The 20333-nt window shown below is 37.5% G+C and overlaps 1 protein-coding gene across 1 annotated transcript in view; it reads left to right on the plus strand.

The window, feature by feature from the left end:
- FASN (fatty acid synthase) overlaps positions 1-16898 on the plus strand; it is a 55348-nt gene extending 38450 nt beyond the window's left edge. The window contains exons 29-43 of the mRNA XM_087955916.1: positions 718-896; positions 1767-1886; positions 2017-2139; positions 4409-4632; positions 6263-6464; positions 7728-7879; positions 8950-9041; positions 9146-9297; positions 9496-9738; positions 11551-11739; positions 12274-12495; positions 12716-12936; positions 13320-13418; positions 13581-13832; positions 15383-16898. Coding sequence (XP_087812042.1) covers positions 718-896; positions 1767-1886; positions 2017-2139; positions 4409-4632; positions 6263-6464; positions 7728-7879; positions 8950-9041; positions 9146-9297; positions 9496-9738; positions 11551-11739; positions 12274-12495; positions 12716-12936; positions 13320-13418; positions 13581-13832; positions 15383-15520 — 2608 coding nt within the window. The 3' untranslated portion in view covers positions 15521-16898. The remainder of the gene's footprint in view (positions 1-717; positions 897-1766; positions 1887-2016; positions 2140-4408; positions 4633-6262; positions 6465-7727; positions 7880-8949; positions 9042-9145; positions 9298-9495; positions 9739-11550; positions 11740-12273; positions 12496-12715; positions 12937-13319; positions 13419-13580; positions 13833-15382) is intronic.
- Positions 16899-20333: the final 3435 nt, after the last annotated feature.

Here is a 20333-nt window from a genome sequence, read left to right on the forward strand (position 1 = left end):
GTACTCCCTATTCTATCCCTACTTTTGCAAAATAAAATGGGATTTAATGTAGGAAACACTTTTGGTAGCAGTACATTTTTTGTCTAATTGCATTCGTCGTACAGTGGTTTAGAATCTTGTCAATCTTTTTCATTTCTGTAGAAAAACAGAATATCAGTAACTATTTCCCCATTTCTCTGTTTTTTCCTGTAATTGCTTTTTTGATTGGGATGTGTATGGAAAAAAAAGATTTTATTGGAACCCACCAACTTTTACTTTGGATTCTTTTACCAAGCAGGATAATAAATACTTGGGAGTCCTGGTAACTAAGTTTAAGAGACTGAATGGACTGTTAATATATACTCTACTTTAAGAACTTCTTAAAATCACATTCTGGAAATTTACATGTTCAGATCTGGCTTATCTAAAGAAAGAATGCAGGGAGGAGGGAAAAAGCAAGCAGGCAAATGTTTTCTAATTTTTCATTACCACAGCGTTCTTAATGTCAGCTGCTAGTATAGAAAGAGTTGCAAGTGGAGGACTCACTTGCCACTAAAGAGATTCTGCTTCTGGGTGAAAAGATGCAGTTTTAAAACGATGTCATATGCACAGATAACCCCTTGAAAAGTGCAGACTCCAAGTCGCCTCTCTTCGTCACAACAAGAGTTATGATGAAAACTGATGGGGGGTGGAAATAGAGGTATGAAGGCCTGCAAAGAACTTCTTCCCATTTTTCAGGACCTTGGAAGAAGCAGCTTCTGTACCAGTGGCCTACGCGACTGCTTACTATTCCTTGGTGGTTCGAGGGGGCATGAAGCAGGGCGACTCTGTTCTCATCCACTCAGCCTCAGGAGGTGTGGGCCAAGCTGCCGTTGCTGTTGCCCTAAGCATGGGCTGCCAGGTCTTTGCCACTGTGGGTACGTAGCTGCCTTTTCATTAATTCAAACAACTGCTTCAGCCTTTCTTTCTCTTTGTAACCTTTACTTTCTTCTGTAATGAATGAAAACACAGGAAACAATGTGGAATAACATCCCCTCAGAATTTAGAATGACCCCAATCTGTTGACCTTTTAAAAGTCTTTAAAATCCTGGCTGTGTTCCTGAGCCTGCAGGTCTGAATTTGTTAAGTCCCATTTCCTGGGTTTACTGTCAACTGGCCAAATATCTTGGCTGGTTTATTTATTTTGGATATTTTTTAATGTTTTTAATTGTTTTATACTTTTGGAATTGTAAGCAGCTCGGATACATTGATTGAGATGGACAGCTTATAGAAACTGAAAGAATAAATAAGTTATTTGTTTCCAGAAACAAACATGAGTTTTATTACAAAATGTAGCATTGAAGAACTGAGAAAAACAGTGTTTCTTTTAGTTCTTAAATATATGCTTTATTTGATAATATAAACTAAACATGGTAGAAGTAAATAAGGACAGGTTGACTTTAAAAAGAATATTGGTGTAGATTAATTTCTATGTCTCTCCATCCATCATCAGCTGCCACTTTATCAGAACAGTGCTGTGGCTGGCATTATCCAATGATAAATGGGAGGGATCAAAATCTTCAAGATGGCAAGTGTGATAATCTAAGTTCCACCCCTTTGATATCTATATCAACATCGCACTTTCATAACAAAAGGACAGGTTTCAGTCACATTGTTGTAGCACCATCTTGCGGATTTTGACCCCACACTGTAGATGTTCGTGGTATTCTCTGTCTTCCTTAAAGGCCTCTGAAGAAGGAAGTGTAAGGTATTTGAATTGAGAGAAACACATTTTTTCCTGTTTTCAGGTTCCAAAGAGAAACGTGAATATCTCCAAAAAAGATTCCCTCAGCTTGATGCAAATAGCTTTGCCAATTCTAGAAATACTTCCTTCGAACAACACATACTGAAAGTTACTAATGGCAGAGGTAAGTATAAACACTGGAGGCAACCATCCTGCTATAGTTTAGAAATTTTAATTAGAAGCAAAGAGTGTAGATGACTAGGCAATGCAAATCTTGTAGGCTATTGTATTGACTTTGTTGAACATTTTTGCAGGTGTTGACCTTGTGTTAAACTCCTTATCAGAAGAGAAACTCCAGGCCAGCCTTCGTTGCCTTGCTCGCCATGGGCGCTTTTTGGAAATTGGCAAATACGATCTGTCCAATAACACACCTCTTGGTAAGATTTTTTTTTTTTTTTAAAACAAGTTTTATTAAAAATTTCAACAACAAACAAATCATTACATATTTAAATCTTTTCCTCCCCAATATTCTCATAAAACACAAACAAACACAAACAAACATAAAAAAATCTTTTAGTAAAGTACCTTGGCCCCAGTTACCTCTCTTTGCATGGGCAGCGCATATCACTCTTCACAATTCTATCTCATTTAATCCATCTTAATCAAATCATTAAACTTATATCTTTTGCCCATTCATTATCCCTCTATCTCTTCTTATAATAAAAAAAAAAAAAAATTCTCCTGAAATCACTAATCAGAGTATGATGCCTTTCTATCCTCCCCCTAAGCTAGTAAAATTAACATTCAACATAACAAATACCCAATTCGGTTCTGCTTGGTACATTCTATCCACCAAAAATGTTTAAATACATTGTATCCTCCTTTCCTTCAATATTTTATTACATTTTAAAAATCAATCATTATTAAAAACTTCAACCTTTTAATTTCTTATTAAATCTTAAACCATTCTAATTTACTATTTCAAATATAAATGTTACAATACCATCTTCTGTACCTAGCAGAATCTTTCTTACAGAAGTTTATATTTCATCCTTTGTCCCTAAAAAAAAAATTCCTCTTCTCCCATCCAATTTTAAAACTTTGAGGCTTTTCTCCGCCTTTCCCCTTTCTTTCTTCCCCACCAAATCTTCCTACCCCCCTTCTTCTTCTAACCTCTGCCTTGCTGGGATCCCTTCTCTGTTGTGTTCCCTTTTTCTCTTGTTTGCTATCATTATATTTACTTTGCATCATATTTTTCTCTTTCTCAAATGTTTTTTAGATCTTAAGTCCTTCATTTTCCTTGCTCTCTTCCTTCCTTCTTCCTTAGATAAGTTTTGGGATTCAATAAAGATGGCGTCTTCGTCTTTTCCTTGTTGTTGTTCTTCTGTTTCCATCTGTTCCATTGTCTGTTGGTAATTGACCACGCCATTTCTAGAAATAGAAAAGCTTTTTCCATACCATCTTTGCAGGCTGCTTTTGTTTGCTCATATTCATCCCTCAGGTCTTCAAAAGGAAAGCCATTATAAATAAATCTTTTCTTTTCTTTATTCCTCTTTCTTCTTACACCAACCAAATATTCTGAGAGAAAGGTAAAACAATCCCAAAAACCACAATCCTCAATAAATCCAAGCAAGCCAAAATTCCCCTTCCTCTTCCAGGGTGGTATCAAACAAATAAAAAGAGAGTCCAAATCTATATTTCAAAGCCTTATTAAAACTATGTTTCTGTCCTCAAATCTTCAAGGCATCTCCTCCAACAAGATCCAAATTTATATATTTTCTTTATCCTCTCCCTTCCGGCTTAATTCCGTCGGGAGGAGAGTAAACTTTCCTTTCAGCACCTCAAAATAGCCGCTTTTTTTTCTCTTGTGGAAAAAATCATTAAAAACCCTCTTTTCCAGGAATTAAATTAGATAAATCTCAAAGCCCTGGGTCGACCAAGAAGAACTTTCACTTTCAATAACTTTCTCTTCTTCCTCCTGCGCATACTTGCCCGGCTGCCGACTTCTTTGTGGCGGCCATTACGGACCGCCGCTGCACCGTCCTGGTAAAAGGGGGTTCTGCCGGCCAGGGAGGGGTCTGCAACACCCCCAGACCCTTCCTCCGGATCCCCTTACCTTCAGCTACCCCTGCAGGGCAGCCTTGCTCCGCACCCGTCCGGATCGAGCCCCAAAACGGCTAGCGCGGCAGGGATCGCGCAGCTTTGCGAATCCCTACCGCTCGCGAAGCCGACAAACCGGAAACCTCTTGGTAAGATTTTTTGAGCCTGAGTATCTGTGTGCAAGATATTTCTGGACTCTGCTGGGCAGATGTAGCACAAATTTAGTCCTATCTTTTGGACTTATACCTTGCTCTAAGCATAAAAAAAGAATGACACCAATCAAAGCAGACACTAATAGATGTCTTGAACCAGCTCTTACTCTAAACTTCTTTTTCTTAGCATCATGATATTGTAATGCTTGTAATTAACTTTTTGAACAGAAGAGTTATGTCGGTGGAACTTCCCTAGAGCTAGTTCTTCTTAAATTTTATATGTTTTATTTCAATTAAATTCATAGGAATCATTTCATAAAAATGAGAGTTTCATAATTGTTTTCTAATCTGATGTTGCCTCTGATTCATTGTTGTTTTAAAAATGTATGAGAATTTTGCTGGCAGCAGAAGGAATATTAAGGAGGAAGAGTCAAAACTGCATTGCTTCTTGTAGGAATGGCTCTTTTCCTGAAGAACGTGGCTTTTCATGGAATTCTATTAGATGCTATTTTTGAAGACAAGAACAAAGACTGGGAATTAGTGTCCAACCTACTAGAAGAAGGCATTAAAAATGGTGTAGTAAAACCTTTGCAGACTACTTCGTTTAACAGAGAAGATATAGAAGCTGCCTTCAGATACATGGCACAAGGAAAACACATTGGAAAAGTGGTAATCCAGGTACGGTCCAAGAAGGCTTTGTGAAAGCTGTACTATATAATTGTGGATACTGATACCTGCTGTGAATATCTGTAAAAAAATGAGGGGGGAAGGGGAGAGGGTGGGTTGAAGAACAGAGAAGCTGAGAAAGTATATAGTGTTTCTAAAGCGCTAGTATTTATTACTATGTATATTGAGATCTTGTCTTTTTTATAAAATGATTTTAACAATAGTAAGATCCAAAATAGAAAACATCATAGTGCAAGTAATAATACAGTAGGGTAGGATTTGAATTATGGATTTTACAATAAAGTGACACACAAAATACAACATAACAGAATATTGTACAGCTTCTTAAAACCTAATTAAGTTTAAAATACAGATTTAAAAAAATAAATTAAGCAAAACGGAACAAATCTCATCAGATATGATCAAAATAAAGCAAGAGAAAAAAAATCAATAAACAAGCTGTTTAATAAAGCCAATGTAATGAAAATAAATAGCACTAACAGCAAAAGGATAGATTTACCCAAGCTCTTACTTTGTTTTGAGTGTTTTCTCAGAAAATAGAATGTATTTCACCAGACAGTTGAGAAGAGGAACAGGATTTCAGTTTGAGCTTGATACAAATATAGTATCTCAAATTTACGAAGTCTTTCAAGCCTTCTAGGAACTGAAGGAATTTGTTTATGGTCTGTCCAACTCTCTCTTATCTTTTTTAAAAAATCCTGGAGAATGGATGAAATATCAAATTATTGCAAGGAGGGGATGTCCCTTTTTCACAAGTGGGGAAGATATTTAGAAATTCAGGCTAATCAGTCTTAATATTGATGAGTTGAAATGTTTTAGAATAGATCTTTAAATTATTACTGTTTCTATGCCTTGAAAACAAGGTAGGGATTACTAGAACCCACTGACCAGATTTGTCAAGAAGCAATTTGCCAGATTGATTGTGTTTGTATTTTTTATTGGATAATTTGCTTAATAAATTGTGGGAGTGTTGTGAATTAAATATACTGTATCATGGTTCAAAAGGACCTGACAGAGAAGATGGAATATGTGCAGAGAAAGGTATTTTTTGTTATGAGAAAATCTCAAGAGAGCATATTTCTGATGGTAGAGTATCATGCAGAAGCTGAGAGCTTGCTGCCTATCATCCCAAATTGCAGAGATACAATAATAAAGTGTTACAGGGAGGTTGGCTGTGAGGAAAACTTCCTAACAGTGGGAGCAGTCTAACAGTGGAACCAATTACTGAGGAAAGTAGCATGTTCCATTCCTCTGGATATGTTCAAACACAAAACTGGATAGGGATATTTAATTTAATTTCTGTGCTGAGAAGAGCATTGAGAAAATTGTTACAGACTCCCATATTGCCAGAATATACAGTTGCATATTTTTATTATTACTATTACTAATAATACTAATAATAATAAAAATATGCCACCCATCTCAGTTGTATCCCTGGTATTTTATAATGAAAAACATTTAAAACCAAGACATTACGATCCATTTACAATTATAATGTCTCCAGGATAGCCTTTCCTGCAATACTAATTTAGTGCTATTTCTCTTAGAGGGGGGGGGAGAGAGAGAGAGAGAATGAGTCAGTTTTGACCTATATGATGAAATTGCTGTGCCATTTTTCTAGATCCATGAAGAAGAGAAGAACTCTCCCAGAAAGGAAACTAGTTTAACACCTATTCAAGCCATCTCCCGAACATCTTGCCCACCAAACAAGTCATATATCATCACAGGAGGCCTTGGAGGATTTGGGCTTGAATTGGCTCAGTGGTTGGTTGAAAGAGGGGCAAAAATGCTGGTGCTGACATCTCGTTCAGGCATCCGGACAGGTATGTTGAGCAAATAATAGGGAAGACTGAGTTCCCTGATTCCAAATTGGAAATGCAAATTTTAGTTTTGCTCTTGGCAAAGGCTACACTTCAGTCAAGACAGCAAGGAGTGGTTCGAGAAAGCTTAAGATGGAATTGTGAGATAATTGTGTGGTAAACTTTTCATACTTCTAAAAGAAATAAGCAATTTATATGGAGCAAGAGCAAAAATGATTATACGTACTTTTAAAGGATCTAATAATTAAGGGAAAGGAAGAATATACTAATCACAACATAAAGGACAATTGTGGTATTTTTGTTTCTTCCAGTTGTAGAAAAAAAATCCTTTTCAATGAAGGGGCAAAATCAGAAATAAAAATTAAATTATGGAAGTTAATATAATTAAATTGTGAATTATACCACTTTTAAGATCTTCCATGCAAAGATAGAAAGAGAATACTACAGCTAAAGTACTAAGAAAAAAATCACATCAATATTTTGAACATAGTTTTTTGCACACACACAAAGACTTCATTTCCTGTTATCCCTGGTAACAAGATTCTTTTTTAAATATATATTTTTATTGAAGAAATTTTTAACAAAAAGATAAAAGCAATACAAGTGTTAGACAAAAGAAATGAAAATAAAATAAGAATGATGTATAAGAAGAAAAGAAAATAGAGAAAGAAAAGGGAAAAAATACAAAGAAGCAGATTTCAATCTTTTTGCCAGTGGTTATAAACGCATTTATATTTTACCATATCTTTATTGTTACACCACAGTTTCCTTTTTCCATCAAATAATGGTCAAACTCATAAATCACAAGCTCATTTTCCCCCTCAAAAAATCAATAAGGGGGTTTCCAGTCATTAGTAAATGTTAGAATTGATCTTTCTCTAAGAAGTTAATTTTGCCATCTCCCAGTAAATTGGCTTATCTCAGAAATAAACAAAGATGTATTCTATGATTATCAGTAGGATGAATATGATCATAAAAATTGATTTATTTCCCCATTTGGTTGTCAGACATCTATGTGCACGTAAAACAGAAGAGAAATTCTTGCTTGTTTACCTTCATCAGCAGACAGTGGAAAAGTAAATTTAGTTGTCGTTCAGTCACTAAGTTGTGTTTGACTCTTTGCAACCTCATGCAGCACACCATGCCAGTCCCCACCATCCTCCACTGTCTCCAGGAGTTTGCCTAATTCATATTCATTGTGTTGATGATTTTATAGCCAAAATATAGCATAACTGCAGCTAGATTTCAGACTCTCCTGATTTTCAGGTTATCAGGCTAAACGAGTGCAAGAATGGAAACAGCTTGGAGTCCAGGTTCTTGTGTCAACCAGTGATGTTGCTACTCTTGAGGGAGCACAGCAGTTAATACAAGAGGCTTCTCAACTAGGACCTGTTGGGGGTATTTTCAATTTGGCGATGGTAAGTGGCAGGCTCTCGGCATGGCCATAGTTCTGCTAATTTCTTCTCTTTATCTCTCTTCAGATTTGTTTTATTTGACTGTTTATTGTGGACCACTCTAGAAACAGAAAGATCTGACCTCCATCTCCCAAAGACTTGTCTGTTCTTGTTTCTTCCATTTTTTTAACCTTTGCTTTATCCTATTTTCTCGTCAGTTTTCAGATTTAAAAAAAGCGTGCCTGAAAAACAATGGACTTTTTTGTAGATACTCTTCCTAATTTATGTATATTTTATAGACAGGTTTTTTTTAAGGTACATAATTTGGCAAGCATTTTTAACAGATACAGTGCTTTTGGTATGTTGTTTCATTACCATAGTTTTTGAGGCAGATACGTTTGGTGAAATATTTTTCGTTTTACCAAATCTATGCAACTTTGAATGTTTTTTTTTTAAAATTAGAAATGTAGTGAAGTGTAATGCTCTTGCAGTGTGGCTGTTTCAGTTTGTATAGTGATTCAAAAAGTGTCAATTAGATGAGCTCATCCTCACCTGTGAGTGAATATATCTAATCTTCAGCATTCCTCAGCCAAAACCCTAATTAAAAAAGAGAAGTAATCAAATGAATTTTTAATTTTTTTCCTCTAGAGTTTGAATTCAGGGGGAAAGATTGAAAGGAAAAAATGAATACTGCAGTAACATGGAAAAAGATATATTTGACATTGGCTGAGTGAAAACACTAATGTATATTTCAACATTATCTTGGTTGGATCATTATCTTAGAGCTGTCTAGATTTTATCTTCAAAGACTGTTTGCCCTTCTTAGAAATATGAATATTAAATCATGACAAAGGGCTAATATGTCTGAGAAGTGGTGGTGGTAAAAAATTTAACTCTTGCCTTCGGTGCTATAGGATTGCCTAATTCTTTTTTCATCTGCTCCTCCCAATCAATAGTTACTATTTTCATTTCCATAAAATGTGCACTAACTGTAAAGATAATTATAGGTCCTTATTGTATCGCATAGTAGTTTTGCAATGGGAGCAAGATATTTTTTGAAGTCTGAGAGATCGTATTTGTTGCTGTTTCTATAGGTGCTGAAGGATGCAATGCTGGAAAATCAGACCCCAGAACTTTTCTATGAAGTCAACAAACCCAAGTATTCAGGAACACTTAATTTGGACCAGTAAGTAGCATGTGAAGAACATCATGTGAAGAACTTAAAGTTGATAATGGTGATCAAGATCTCTTTGAAAATTAATAATAATCTTGTTTATTTTCTTATTCCAGAGTAACCCGCCAAAGGTGCCCCAAACTGGATCACTTTGTAGCCTTCTCTTCAGTAAGCTGTGGAAGAGGAAATGCTGGCCAGAGTAATTATGGTTTTGCCAACTCTACTATGGAACGTATCTGTGAACAGCGGCGACATGATGGCCTTCCTGGTAATTATATCATTTTTCACCTTAACAAATTGTATTTATAAAGACATAAATTAAAGCAAGATTAGATAGACTTAAGTACATGTCATCTGATTTCTCCCACACGTTACCACATCCTTATGCTCATAAACAATAATACTCTTATCGTTGTTTTACGCCTGTCCTCTTTAATAACCACCACCCCTTCTTTTTTCCCTCCAGGTCTAGCAATCCAGTGGGGTGCCATTGGTGATGTAGGAATTGTTTTGGAGACAATGGGCACAAATGACACTGTCATTGGGGGAACTCTACCCCAAAGGATCAGCTCATGCTTGGATGTATTGGATCACTTCCTCAACCAGCCTCACCCTGTCATGTCCAGTTTTGTCTTAGCAGAAAAATTGTTGGCCAAAAGTGATGGAGGTAGCCAGAGGGATCTTGTGGAAGCTGTTGCTCACATTCTTGGTTAGTATCACTGAGAACCAAAACGTGGTAGAACTGTGATTTCTCTTTTTTTTAAGTATTTGCTTATTTCTAAGGCCATAAAAAAAAAAAGAAATAACAACCCACCCAAGGAATACAAAAACTTAAAATCTCATAGTATTCCAGTGAGTACACAAATCACCCAGCCTAGAGTTTACTGGCAGAGCCACATTTTTAAGGCTTTCCTAAAGAACAGCAAAATCAGGGTCATCTGATCCCGGAAAAATGCTGAGCCAGGGGACAAGATTGGCAGCAGAGGAGCCGTGTCATCTCAAAGGGGGGAAATATATATTTTACACTAAGTAGGCTAATTGTAGATTCGAAATAGTTCTGTATGTGACTTCTATGTTATTGTTTATCCCTTTTTTTCACACAATCCATTGCTACTATTCCATAATTTCATTTAGCTGTTTGCAAAGTAGACTGCGATCCTGATTTAAACATGCATCCTACACTTATGAAATAAGCAGGAAGTCAGGTCTGTTATGTTCTGAAGATTTCATAGAGTTGGTGAGCTTCTGCAAAAAGTGTCCATAGGGATTAGTATCGAAGGTGTTACTAAGTTTCAGATGAAGAAATCAAGCTTGCTGTACATCATGTAGATGTGGGAGAAACAGAAATCAGAGCAATGCAGAGGAGTGCCTGTAAAGATGTGAACTGATATAGTACTTCTCTCTTCTTGAAAACATAAAAGGCAGAAAATATTAAAGAGATACTGAAACTGAAGACCAGAATCAAAATAATACCACAAATTATCCATAAATAACATGCATAGGCTTAAGTTTCTAAAATAAGAAATTAATATAAAATGACTTAGAAAGTTACAAGTGAAAAGGATTATTAATTGCAGAAATAGTGTAGGCTTTATAGCTGCTCATGTTCTAACATGATTTAAATGCTAGTCATGATTTTTTAAAACGCAAGGAGGTTTTTTGCTGAGAAAGCAACATTCCCTTTCTCCCATTCTCCTCTCTCCATCCCTCCCTTCTCTTCTCTCTTACTTGTTCTGCAATATTGCTTTGTTTCTATGAGTCACAGTCAAGATATGATGGACGATAATGCCCTGTGTTGTGCCATGACAAATGTTGTTTATGTATATATAGCAATTGCTGAGCTCTTTCACTTTTTATTTTACCTTTATTAATTCATTATTAGTAATCCAGCTCCTTTGCATTCATCTGTATATGCTTCATATACATTTATATTTCATCCTAGTGGGTCCTAGTGGGGGTGTCAGATGCCTTGCAGGTTACATCATTTCTAAAAGCTAGAATAGAAATCTGAAGACCTGATGCCATGTCACCTGAGAATATGCAGCTCTCAAGGTCTTAGTTTCTCTTAACTGTCTGTGTAACTATGTATTGCAAAGAAAGAGAAGAAATGGGATAGTACAGAAAGGGTTATGCAGTGTAGCAAGATATCCCTTTGGTTCTGAATCCCACTCTGCACCAAGGCCTCTCATCCCCAGATGACTTATCTCAAGGGTTAAGGACCTTTGCCATTCATACTCTGGTTAAATTTTAAACAAAATGATCTGTAGAATGTATATACAAAAAGTTGAAATGTGGCTGACCATACTGAAATAATTGTATTTTAAATATTGCCTAAAACACAGCTGCCCTATATCTCAAATCATATTTCACGCATTCCATTAGAATTATATAATAGCAATCCCATCAAGAGATGCCAAGTCAGTAAAATGAGGAAAGCTGTCAAACAAGTGCTAAATCTTGAAGAGACAGCCTAAAAGGGCTGTGCCCATATGACGTTAAACAAGCTTTTCTTTTTCCTCAGGTGTCCGTGATGTGAACAGTCTGAATGCTGACACCTCTCTGGCTGACTTGGGTTTGGATTCCCTGATGGGAGTTGAAGTCCGCCAAACTCTGGAGCGGGACTATGATATTGTCATGTCAATGAGAGATGTACGGTTGCTTACCATTAACAAACTACGGGAATTTTCTTCTAAATCTGGGACTCAGGACAGTAAGTGTGTTTAAACCAACTAAACAGACTTGGGTACTTTATAGCCCCAGGCCACATCCAACCCTTTGGTTGACCCTGTGGATTGCTTTTATTTTGAAGGCGACTGCTATTTTTTTCCTTCAGTTTAATGCATGCCTAAGCACCTTCCCAGCCCTATTGGTTTGACCCTCCACAACAGTCTTAATTTCTCATGTGGCCTCTTGGGAAGATTAATTGCCCACCCCTGACCTATGATGACAAAGAAAAAAGATAGAAGCAGATAAAACTGTGTTTTTTGCCCAGCCAGTATGGAAAAATGGTATAACAGGGAAATATTAAACCCTCAGCTAGGCTGTGGCCTCAGTCTGAATTTCAGGCGACTTTTATCTAAAAAGAAAACTATATGAGAGCCCATTCTCAGAATTTCTGAATTAGAGTTGGCTTGAATCCTGGTGCTTTAGAAGTCAAAGTTTAAAAAAAATATTTAGACTCGTGCCCGACCATCTAATAAACCTTGTACTACACAATATAAATATGTCTATATCTTGCCTTTAGTATTATCCCAGGAAACCAAAGGTAGTCAGACTGACCAACTCAGAGTGGATTTGAATAGCCTCTTGGTTAATCCAGACGGACCAACAATCATACCACTCAATGAAGTGAAGAACACCGAGTCTCCACTCTTCCTTATTCATCCCATTGAGGGATCCATCACTGTCTTCAACACCCTTGCCTCAAAGCTCCACATACCAAGCTATGGGCTTCAGTGTACCAAAGGTAGCTGTTGTATTCTCCAAGCTATATGATAATTTACTGCTGCACTTAGATATAAATATTTAATTTAAAAATATATATATAAGCAGAGGGAGATAACTTAACATCTTCCATGTTTTATCAAAATTTCTATTAGGCTGGCTTGGATTTTTATTGCAGGATTATAAATGTGCTCATTGAGTACCTGACTCTTTTTCTTAACTTTGTTGTTTTTTATCATTAGCTGCTCCATTGGACAGTATACAGAACCTGGCATCCTATTACATTAACTGTATAAAAGAGATACAGCCAAAAGGCCCTTACCGAATTTCTGGATACTCCTTTGGTGCCTGTGTAGCCTTTGAAATGTGTTGTCAGCTCCAAGCTCAGCAAAGTCCTACCTACCTACCCAACAGCCTCTTCCTGCTCGATGGCTCTCATTCCTACGTAGCAGCACATACTCAGGTAAGAGAGGCTAGGTCTTATCTACCAGGACCACTGGGCAGATCAGCAGTAGCGTGCACCTATTTTGTTGCACATGTACATAGCAATCCATTGATGGGATGAATTCATTTCATATTCCAACATTGTCTTCTATAATACAAATTGGCGACCATAATATTCAATTGTTACCTCATTGTTTGGCACGGGATTCTTCGGGAAATATTCCTATTCTGGGACAGTTCATGCTTATTACAAATTTACAAATTATCTTAAGCCTTTTATTCAAAGGTGTGTGGTTTCTGAATAATTGTAATTCTTGAATTTCATCACTGTGTTAAAAATTCTTATCATGAAAATTACCTTTTGAATCATTTTTTGAATTTTGAATCATTCCCCATTTCCAGAGTTACAGAGCCAAGCTAACCCCAGGAAATGAAGCTGAAACAGAGACTGAAGCAATGTGTGTCTTTGTCCAGCAGTTCTCTGGCATGGAGCACAATAAGGTAATGGTAGTTGATACTGTTCACTGTTATAGAACATATACTTGCATGTAGACATAAATGTATTTACATAAGCGTATGTGTGTGCTATTTCCCTTTAATAAGTATACTGCATTGTGTAGTAACACTTCGACTGATTAATGTATTTATCTGTACTATTTGCAGTTGCTGGAGATTCTTTTGCCCCTACCAAATTTGGAAGCTCGTGCTAATGCTGCAGCAGACCTGATTACTCAAACTCACAAAGATATAAGCCATGAGGCACTCACTTTTGCTGCTGTTTCCTTTTACAACAAACTAAAGGCAGCAGATAAGTATGTACCAGAATCCAAATATCACAGCAATGTGACACTGCTGAAAGCAAAGACCCACAATGAGTATGGAGAAGGTCTTGGAGGAGACTACAGGCTTTCAGAGGTTAGTCTGAAAAATTACATGACCCCAATTATGTGGCTTTTCACCTAGTAGGCTTTCTCGTCTTAAAGAAACATCAGCTGCACTCTTGATATGTTACAGGTAGAAATAAGTCGTATTGATTTAGCATGTATACATGTTGATCTGTCATCCTGTTTCCTACTAAATGCCATGATTCTCCCAAAATAATGGTGTATTAACTTTTAACTTATTTTAACCAAGTTAGATAGCCAGGAAAGTTTAGAATACAAAATCACTGTGAACTCTTATCTGAAGTGCTTAAGAGGTTTTCAAGAACAATCACTTTTCATTCTTAACTGCCATACTTCCCAAAATGGACTGCTAATCACACCAAAGATTATCTATCCTATTTTTCAGTCTATAAGATGCACTTCTCCCCCGTCCCCCCCCAAAAGTGGGAGGAAATGTCTGGGCGTCTTATGGAGCGAATGTTGTGGGGGGAGAGGGGGGTTGGGGCAGCAGCCGTGAACTGTCGCTGCCACCATTTGGTGCCGGCGGGGAATGTTGGAGCCTTCGCTGCTGAGCAATTGATTGGTGGTTGGATCGGCCTCCCAGAATACCGCCAATCAGCTGTTGTAGGCGGCGGGGATTGCTGCCGCCATTCGCTGCCTATCGCTGCAGCCAAATGGTGGTGACAGCAAATGGCAGCAATCCCCACCATCTAGAACAGCTGATCGGCAGTATTCCAGGAGGCCTATCCAACCACCAATCAGCTATTCCACAGCAAAGGCTCCAGTATCCCTGGCAGAGGCAGCAGACATGGAGGAGGCAGCAATGGCAGTTTCTGGTTGGCCAGACCACTGATTGGCGGGGCTACGGGAAGCCAGGATCTAGCTGTCGCTCAGCTGAGCAATGGTAGGCGCAATGGAGTGGAGTCCTGACCAGCCACGTGCTGGGGCTGCGATAACATGCTGAAGCTAACCAGGCTGTTTGCTGCAAGCACGCTAGCTAGATGAATACTGGATGGATGCTGGGAGGCAGAGCAGATATTTTTCCCCCCTTGTTTTCCTCCTCTAAAGCTAATGTGCGTCTTATGCTCTGGAGCGTCTTATAGATAGAAAAATACGGGAAATAGTGCACAGAAAAAGAATTAGTTAAAAAAAAGTAAAATAAAGATTCTCCCTTTCTTCATCGTTAAAATTAGAATGAATAGTAAATCACAGGATGAGATGTACATGGTATCATTTTCTCTCTTGCCCTTTTTTGGCACTCTTCCATCATTGCCAGACTTTGAAGCAACTATAAATATATGATGCCACTCTTTCTATTGATTTCTTGCAAAAATACTCACCATCTACCCATTAATAGCTATAGCTAAAGATAAATGGTTTCTAAGAATGGATATGTGAAAGAAACAGGAACAAAAAGACCTTGCTTTTGTTGTGGCTGATTGAAAGAGATCAAAGAAAGAAATATGGGAAGTAATCTACAGAAAGGAGCCAATATTATAAGCGCAGGACATTAAGATTTCAAGCAAGCATTTATGGATGAAATTTGTAATGGTTTCTTCTACATCTTTATACCCTTTGCAGGTCTGTGATGGGAAAGTGTTTGTCCATGTTGTTGAAGGAGACCATCGTAGTGTCCTAGAGGGAGAAGGCGTTGAATCTATCATTGGGATCATTCACAGCACATTAGCAGAATCTCGGGACAGTGTTCGAGAAGGCTAGACACTTCTGAAGGCTAGATAATAACCCCAAGAACTTTGTCATCTGCTTGACAGCCAAGCCTAGGGAGTCTTATTGATCAGCATCTCTCCCCAGTACAGTAACATTCTTGTTGCGCAGTTGCAAGGAACAATTCTGATGGCAACAATTTACATCATTTGGCAGAGAAACAAAATTAGGAGCAGACATGTGTATGTGTGTGTTGTACTATGTATTGTATTTTATTGTTGTCTAGAAGTATTCCAAAGGATATAATGGAATTAACCAAGTCCAGTGACCAAGGATGGAAGCTACAACTGATTTTGGAGACACCTATTGTCTGTGAAGGGTCAGTCTGTAGAAATAACAGTACATTAATTCCACTGAGGCTCTTTTGTACCTATTATTTTTAACTTGAAATAGTCTAGGTATTTATTGCATTGTTATTTTACTAGAAGTGCATTGTTTTAATTTGTAACTGACTAAACAATAAGAATGAAATACTCCATTTAGGAGTATATTTTTCTCCTGCTTAATCATCTTTTTTTTAAAAAAAATTGTTTTAAACTCCCATCATTTAGAGGGAAAGGAAAGTTCCCCACACAAGCAAAGCCTTTCTCTGCTTTGCTTAGTATGGGCTTCTTTTGCAAAATTGCCAAACTTTTATCCAGGTTCTGATGTAAGGATATGGTAATTCCGGGCATATATAGTCGCATGCTTTTTTGGCCAAGAATGAGATCAAATTATCAAAACTTTAAATACTTCCTTTCACTTATTTGGGAATGCATATATACGCTCTTCTAAGCCATCTCCCCAAAATGCTTTTGGTTTAGTTTGTTTATTCCCTATTTGCAACTTTAAGGATTGTGATTTACAGTTTCTTGTTGACAAGAATCTGAATCCTCCTTTCCCGTATTCTTCAAGCAGAACTTGGTAGTAATTTTCAATACCTGCAAAACTTCCGATGTAAAAAATAATTTAAAAATTACTGGAGTTGATTACATTTCTTCTTTTATTTTTGCCTCTTTTGTGTTGGAGATGATTGTAGAAGAGTCAGTGCATTTCTGCTGCAATAATGATACAGTGGAGATACTCTGAAAAACCAGCAATGAGAGGATGTGGTGCCTCTCCAAACTCTTTGAGTCCAGTTTCTCAGCTGGATTATTTTACTAGCATCGGGGCACACACATTTCATACTTGCTGAGAATGAGTTGGCTAGCCATCCTCTGTGGACATGCAGCTACATGCATGCTTTTAGTTCTTAATTAATCTTTGAAATGAAAAATGGAAAAAAAAATGTGTCCATTGTGTTTGTGCTTTCCCCCCTTTTTATGTTTACATTAGGAAAACTCTATGCATATTTTTTCTGCAGCTGTTCTTGAATTAAACACTTTAAATCTGCCATACGATTCATTGTCTATTTTTACATTTCTTCCACTTTTTTTTCTGCTGGGTTTTTTTGGAAGAAAAATAGATCTTAATATATTCAGATTGGAGTGGTTGATTGACTGCATAAACATATTTTCCAAGTATTTTAATCTGTGTCTTCCATTTGGCTTAATATTTAAAGCTGGTGAAAACAAAAATTATGCGACAATATTTTTTACAATTTGAAAGCTCTAGCTGCCTTCACTTCCAATAACAGAATGGGGCTAACATTTATATATAATTGAAAAGACAATGCAAAATATGAGAATAAGTATAAATACGGGTTGTCCTTGGCTTACAACCATTCATTTAGTGACTTATGATTGGTTTTTCACACAACCATTGCAGCATCCCGATGATCACGTGATCAAAATCCAGGTGCTTGACAACTGGCATGTATTTGACAGTTGCACTGTTCTGGAGTCATGTGATCACCAAGCCTTCCCAGCAGGCTTTTGACAAGCAAAGTCAATGGGAGAAGCCAGATTCACTTAAGAGCTTCAGTGATTCATTTAACAACTGCAGCAAGGTCATAAAATGGAGCACAACTCAATTGTCTTGCTTAGCAATGGAAATTTAAAAGCTACATTGTGGTTGTTAAGTTGAAGACTACCTGTATTTACAGAAAAAAATCCTTCTGAAGGCAACCATTATACCAGCAGCATTAAAATATGCTTTAAAGGGACATTATCAGAAATTATTCTGCCTCATAACAAGTGAACAATAACAAAACTAACATTACCCATACAATTATTCCAAATTGCTTTTGCACTAAATTCCTAAAATGCAAGGTTCCACTGGCTGCTTTTAAAACATTTTAACACAATATTATAAAGAGTACATAAGCACATGTTAACATGATTTGTGCCATGTCTGAATTTGTCTTTAGTTCATTCAATGGATAATCTTGGGAGGAAAAGAGGGCCCACCACATATTCACTCCACTTTTTAAGCATCTTCACTTGCTCCACAGCTATTGTCTAGCAAGAACCACTGACTCACTTTTGAATGCTTGTTGATAAAAATTAAATACATATTTCTGAATTAGGACAATGTAGCAGAAATAAATTTAATGGGTGACAATTCTTGCAACCAAATATTCTACCAAAGCTATTTTAAAATTAGCTCTCTCTCTCTCTGTGTGTGTGTGTGTGTGTGTGTGTGTGTGTGCACGCATACATACGTACCTACCTACCTACCTGCATACATACATATTCATGAATGCCAAGACTGGAACCTAAAACAACTACTGGGACTTAGATGTCAGGAAATAGTAGTCATAGCTTTTGCACTGTTTATTGCAAGACAGCAAGGTCTTGTAACTAGTTAAATATATTTTTAATAAAATTTGCTCAAATAAATACCTAATGCCACTTTTGTTACAGTCTCTTGCGTACAACTGGGTGTGTGTATAAATTAATGTAAAAATCATTATGTAATCAGAATCAGTTGAGTCACAAATATTATTTGAGTAAGCTGTCTGTTTGAAATTCTCACAGGTAGTGCATGATATCACTTGCCAGGTGGATGGATTTACTATAATTTCACCACAATCTAATTTACAATGCCTCCTCTTCAGGCTTCTCTTTAAAGTATCAGCATCTTCCCATTATCCCATAGCACAATGACATGTCAGGAAGTTCCCACCTTGTATCCCAAACCATGGCTGCTACTGCTTTTGCATACTAAAAGGCAACATATGTATGGTAGTCCTCAGATTACAGCCACTCGTTCAGTGATGGTTCAAAGTTATGGTGGTGCTGAAAAAGGGGGACTTGCTATTGGCCACAAAGTTGTGGCTATTGTAGCATCCCTGTGGTTATATGATTGTGGTTTGAGTGTTTGGCAACTGCCTCACAATTACAACAATTGCAGTGTCCTGTGGTAATGTGATCAAGTTTGTGACTTTCACTTGCAAAGTTACTCATGCTCCTGTTGCTTTTTTGCCTGCCTGGACACCCATATCCACCTGCACTCTATGGTACTTGCCCATTCCGGGCACCTGACCCACTCATATTCCATAGTGCCTGTCTACGCTCCTTAGTGCCTCCTGTGATACCCCCACAGCCACCCACGCTTAGTAGTGCTGCCCATGGCATCTGCCTACGCTCTTTAGCATCTGCCTGCTGAATTTGCCTGTCCAGCCTTAGCAGTCATCCATGGCTCTCACCTGCCAGCCTGCTTGCCTTGGACTCCTGCCTCTTCCCATATAGTCATGGGAGGCCCTCATTTAATGACCCATGCAGTTCTGGTCTTAGACTGCAACCAGGATTGCTGGGATTGCCATTGCTAAGTGATGCAGTCATAAAGCAGAATGTTACATGTAGCAATGCAACACTTAGCAACAGAAATTCCAGTCTCAACTGCAGCTGTAATTGAAGATTACCTCTAATATTGGCTATCTTATCAGACAAAATCTTTCCAAAACTCAATATAAAGCAAAATTGGAGTCTGACTTGATAAAGAAGTCATGAGACCTAAAACATAATGTTTAAAAGACAGCAAATTACAAATTACTTTAGAAATTACATTTTACCTGTTGCTGTGATTTCAAGCTGCAAGCACAATGAACAGCAGAGTACAAGGCCCGGGGTTCACCATTAGATCTGACTAACACTTAATGTCAGCATTTATTGGTAACAGGATTTCTTGTCAATAAGTCAGGGATTACAAATCTGTAGACTTTAGCACCCCATGTATGTCCTGGGAGCCTCCTGAAATGGGCAGGCCTGAAATGTTTATATCAGTTTTGCCCCTAATTTTATCCAAAGCCCCTGAACAAAATAACAAAGTAAGCATTTCAGGTCTGCTGTCTCCACTTTCAGTCATGAGCCATGTCCTCTGCCATGCTGCGTTACCATTATACTGAAGTCTGAGGTTGAAATACTTATCTGATTATGTAAACTATAAAAGTACATACTTTAAAATAAAAAGACACTTATCTTTCCATTTGGCACACTATCAGGAGATTCTTTCTATTCATACTGCACAAAGGACATGAGCATCTCACATGCCAACAAAATAGTCATCTAAGAACTGAGTGAGCAAAACTACAAGTAGTCCTCAATTTACAATTCATTTAGTGACCTTTCAAAGTTACAACGGCACTGAAAAGAGTAACTTATGACCATTTCTCACACTTTTACACACTCATGACCGCTGCAGCATCCCCATGATCATATGATCAAAATTCTAATGCTTGACAGCTGACTCATCTTTATGACAGTTGCAGTGTCCTGGGTGTCATGTGATCACCTTTTGTAGCCTTCTGACAAGCACAGTCAATGGGAAAGCCAGATTCACATAACAACTGGGTTACTAATTTAACAACCGCAGTGATTCATGTAACAACTGTGGCAAGAAAGGTCATAAAATGGGGCAAAATTCATTTAACAAATGTCTCACCTAG

The sequence above is a fragment of the Notechis scutatus genome, chromosome 2, assembly GCF_049901735.1.
Source record: "Notechis scutatus isolate UNSWTSFEM ecotype Mainland chromosome 2, rNotScu1.2, whole genome shotgun sequence".
Lineage (NCBI taxonomy): Eukaryota > Metazoa > Chordata > Lepidosauria > Squamata > Elapidae > Notechis > Notechis scutatus.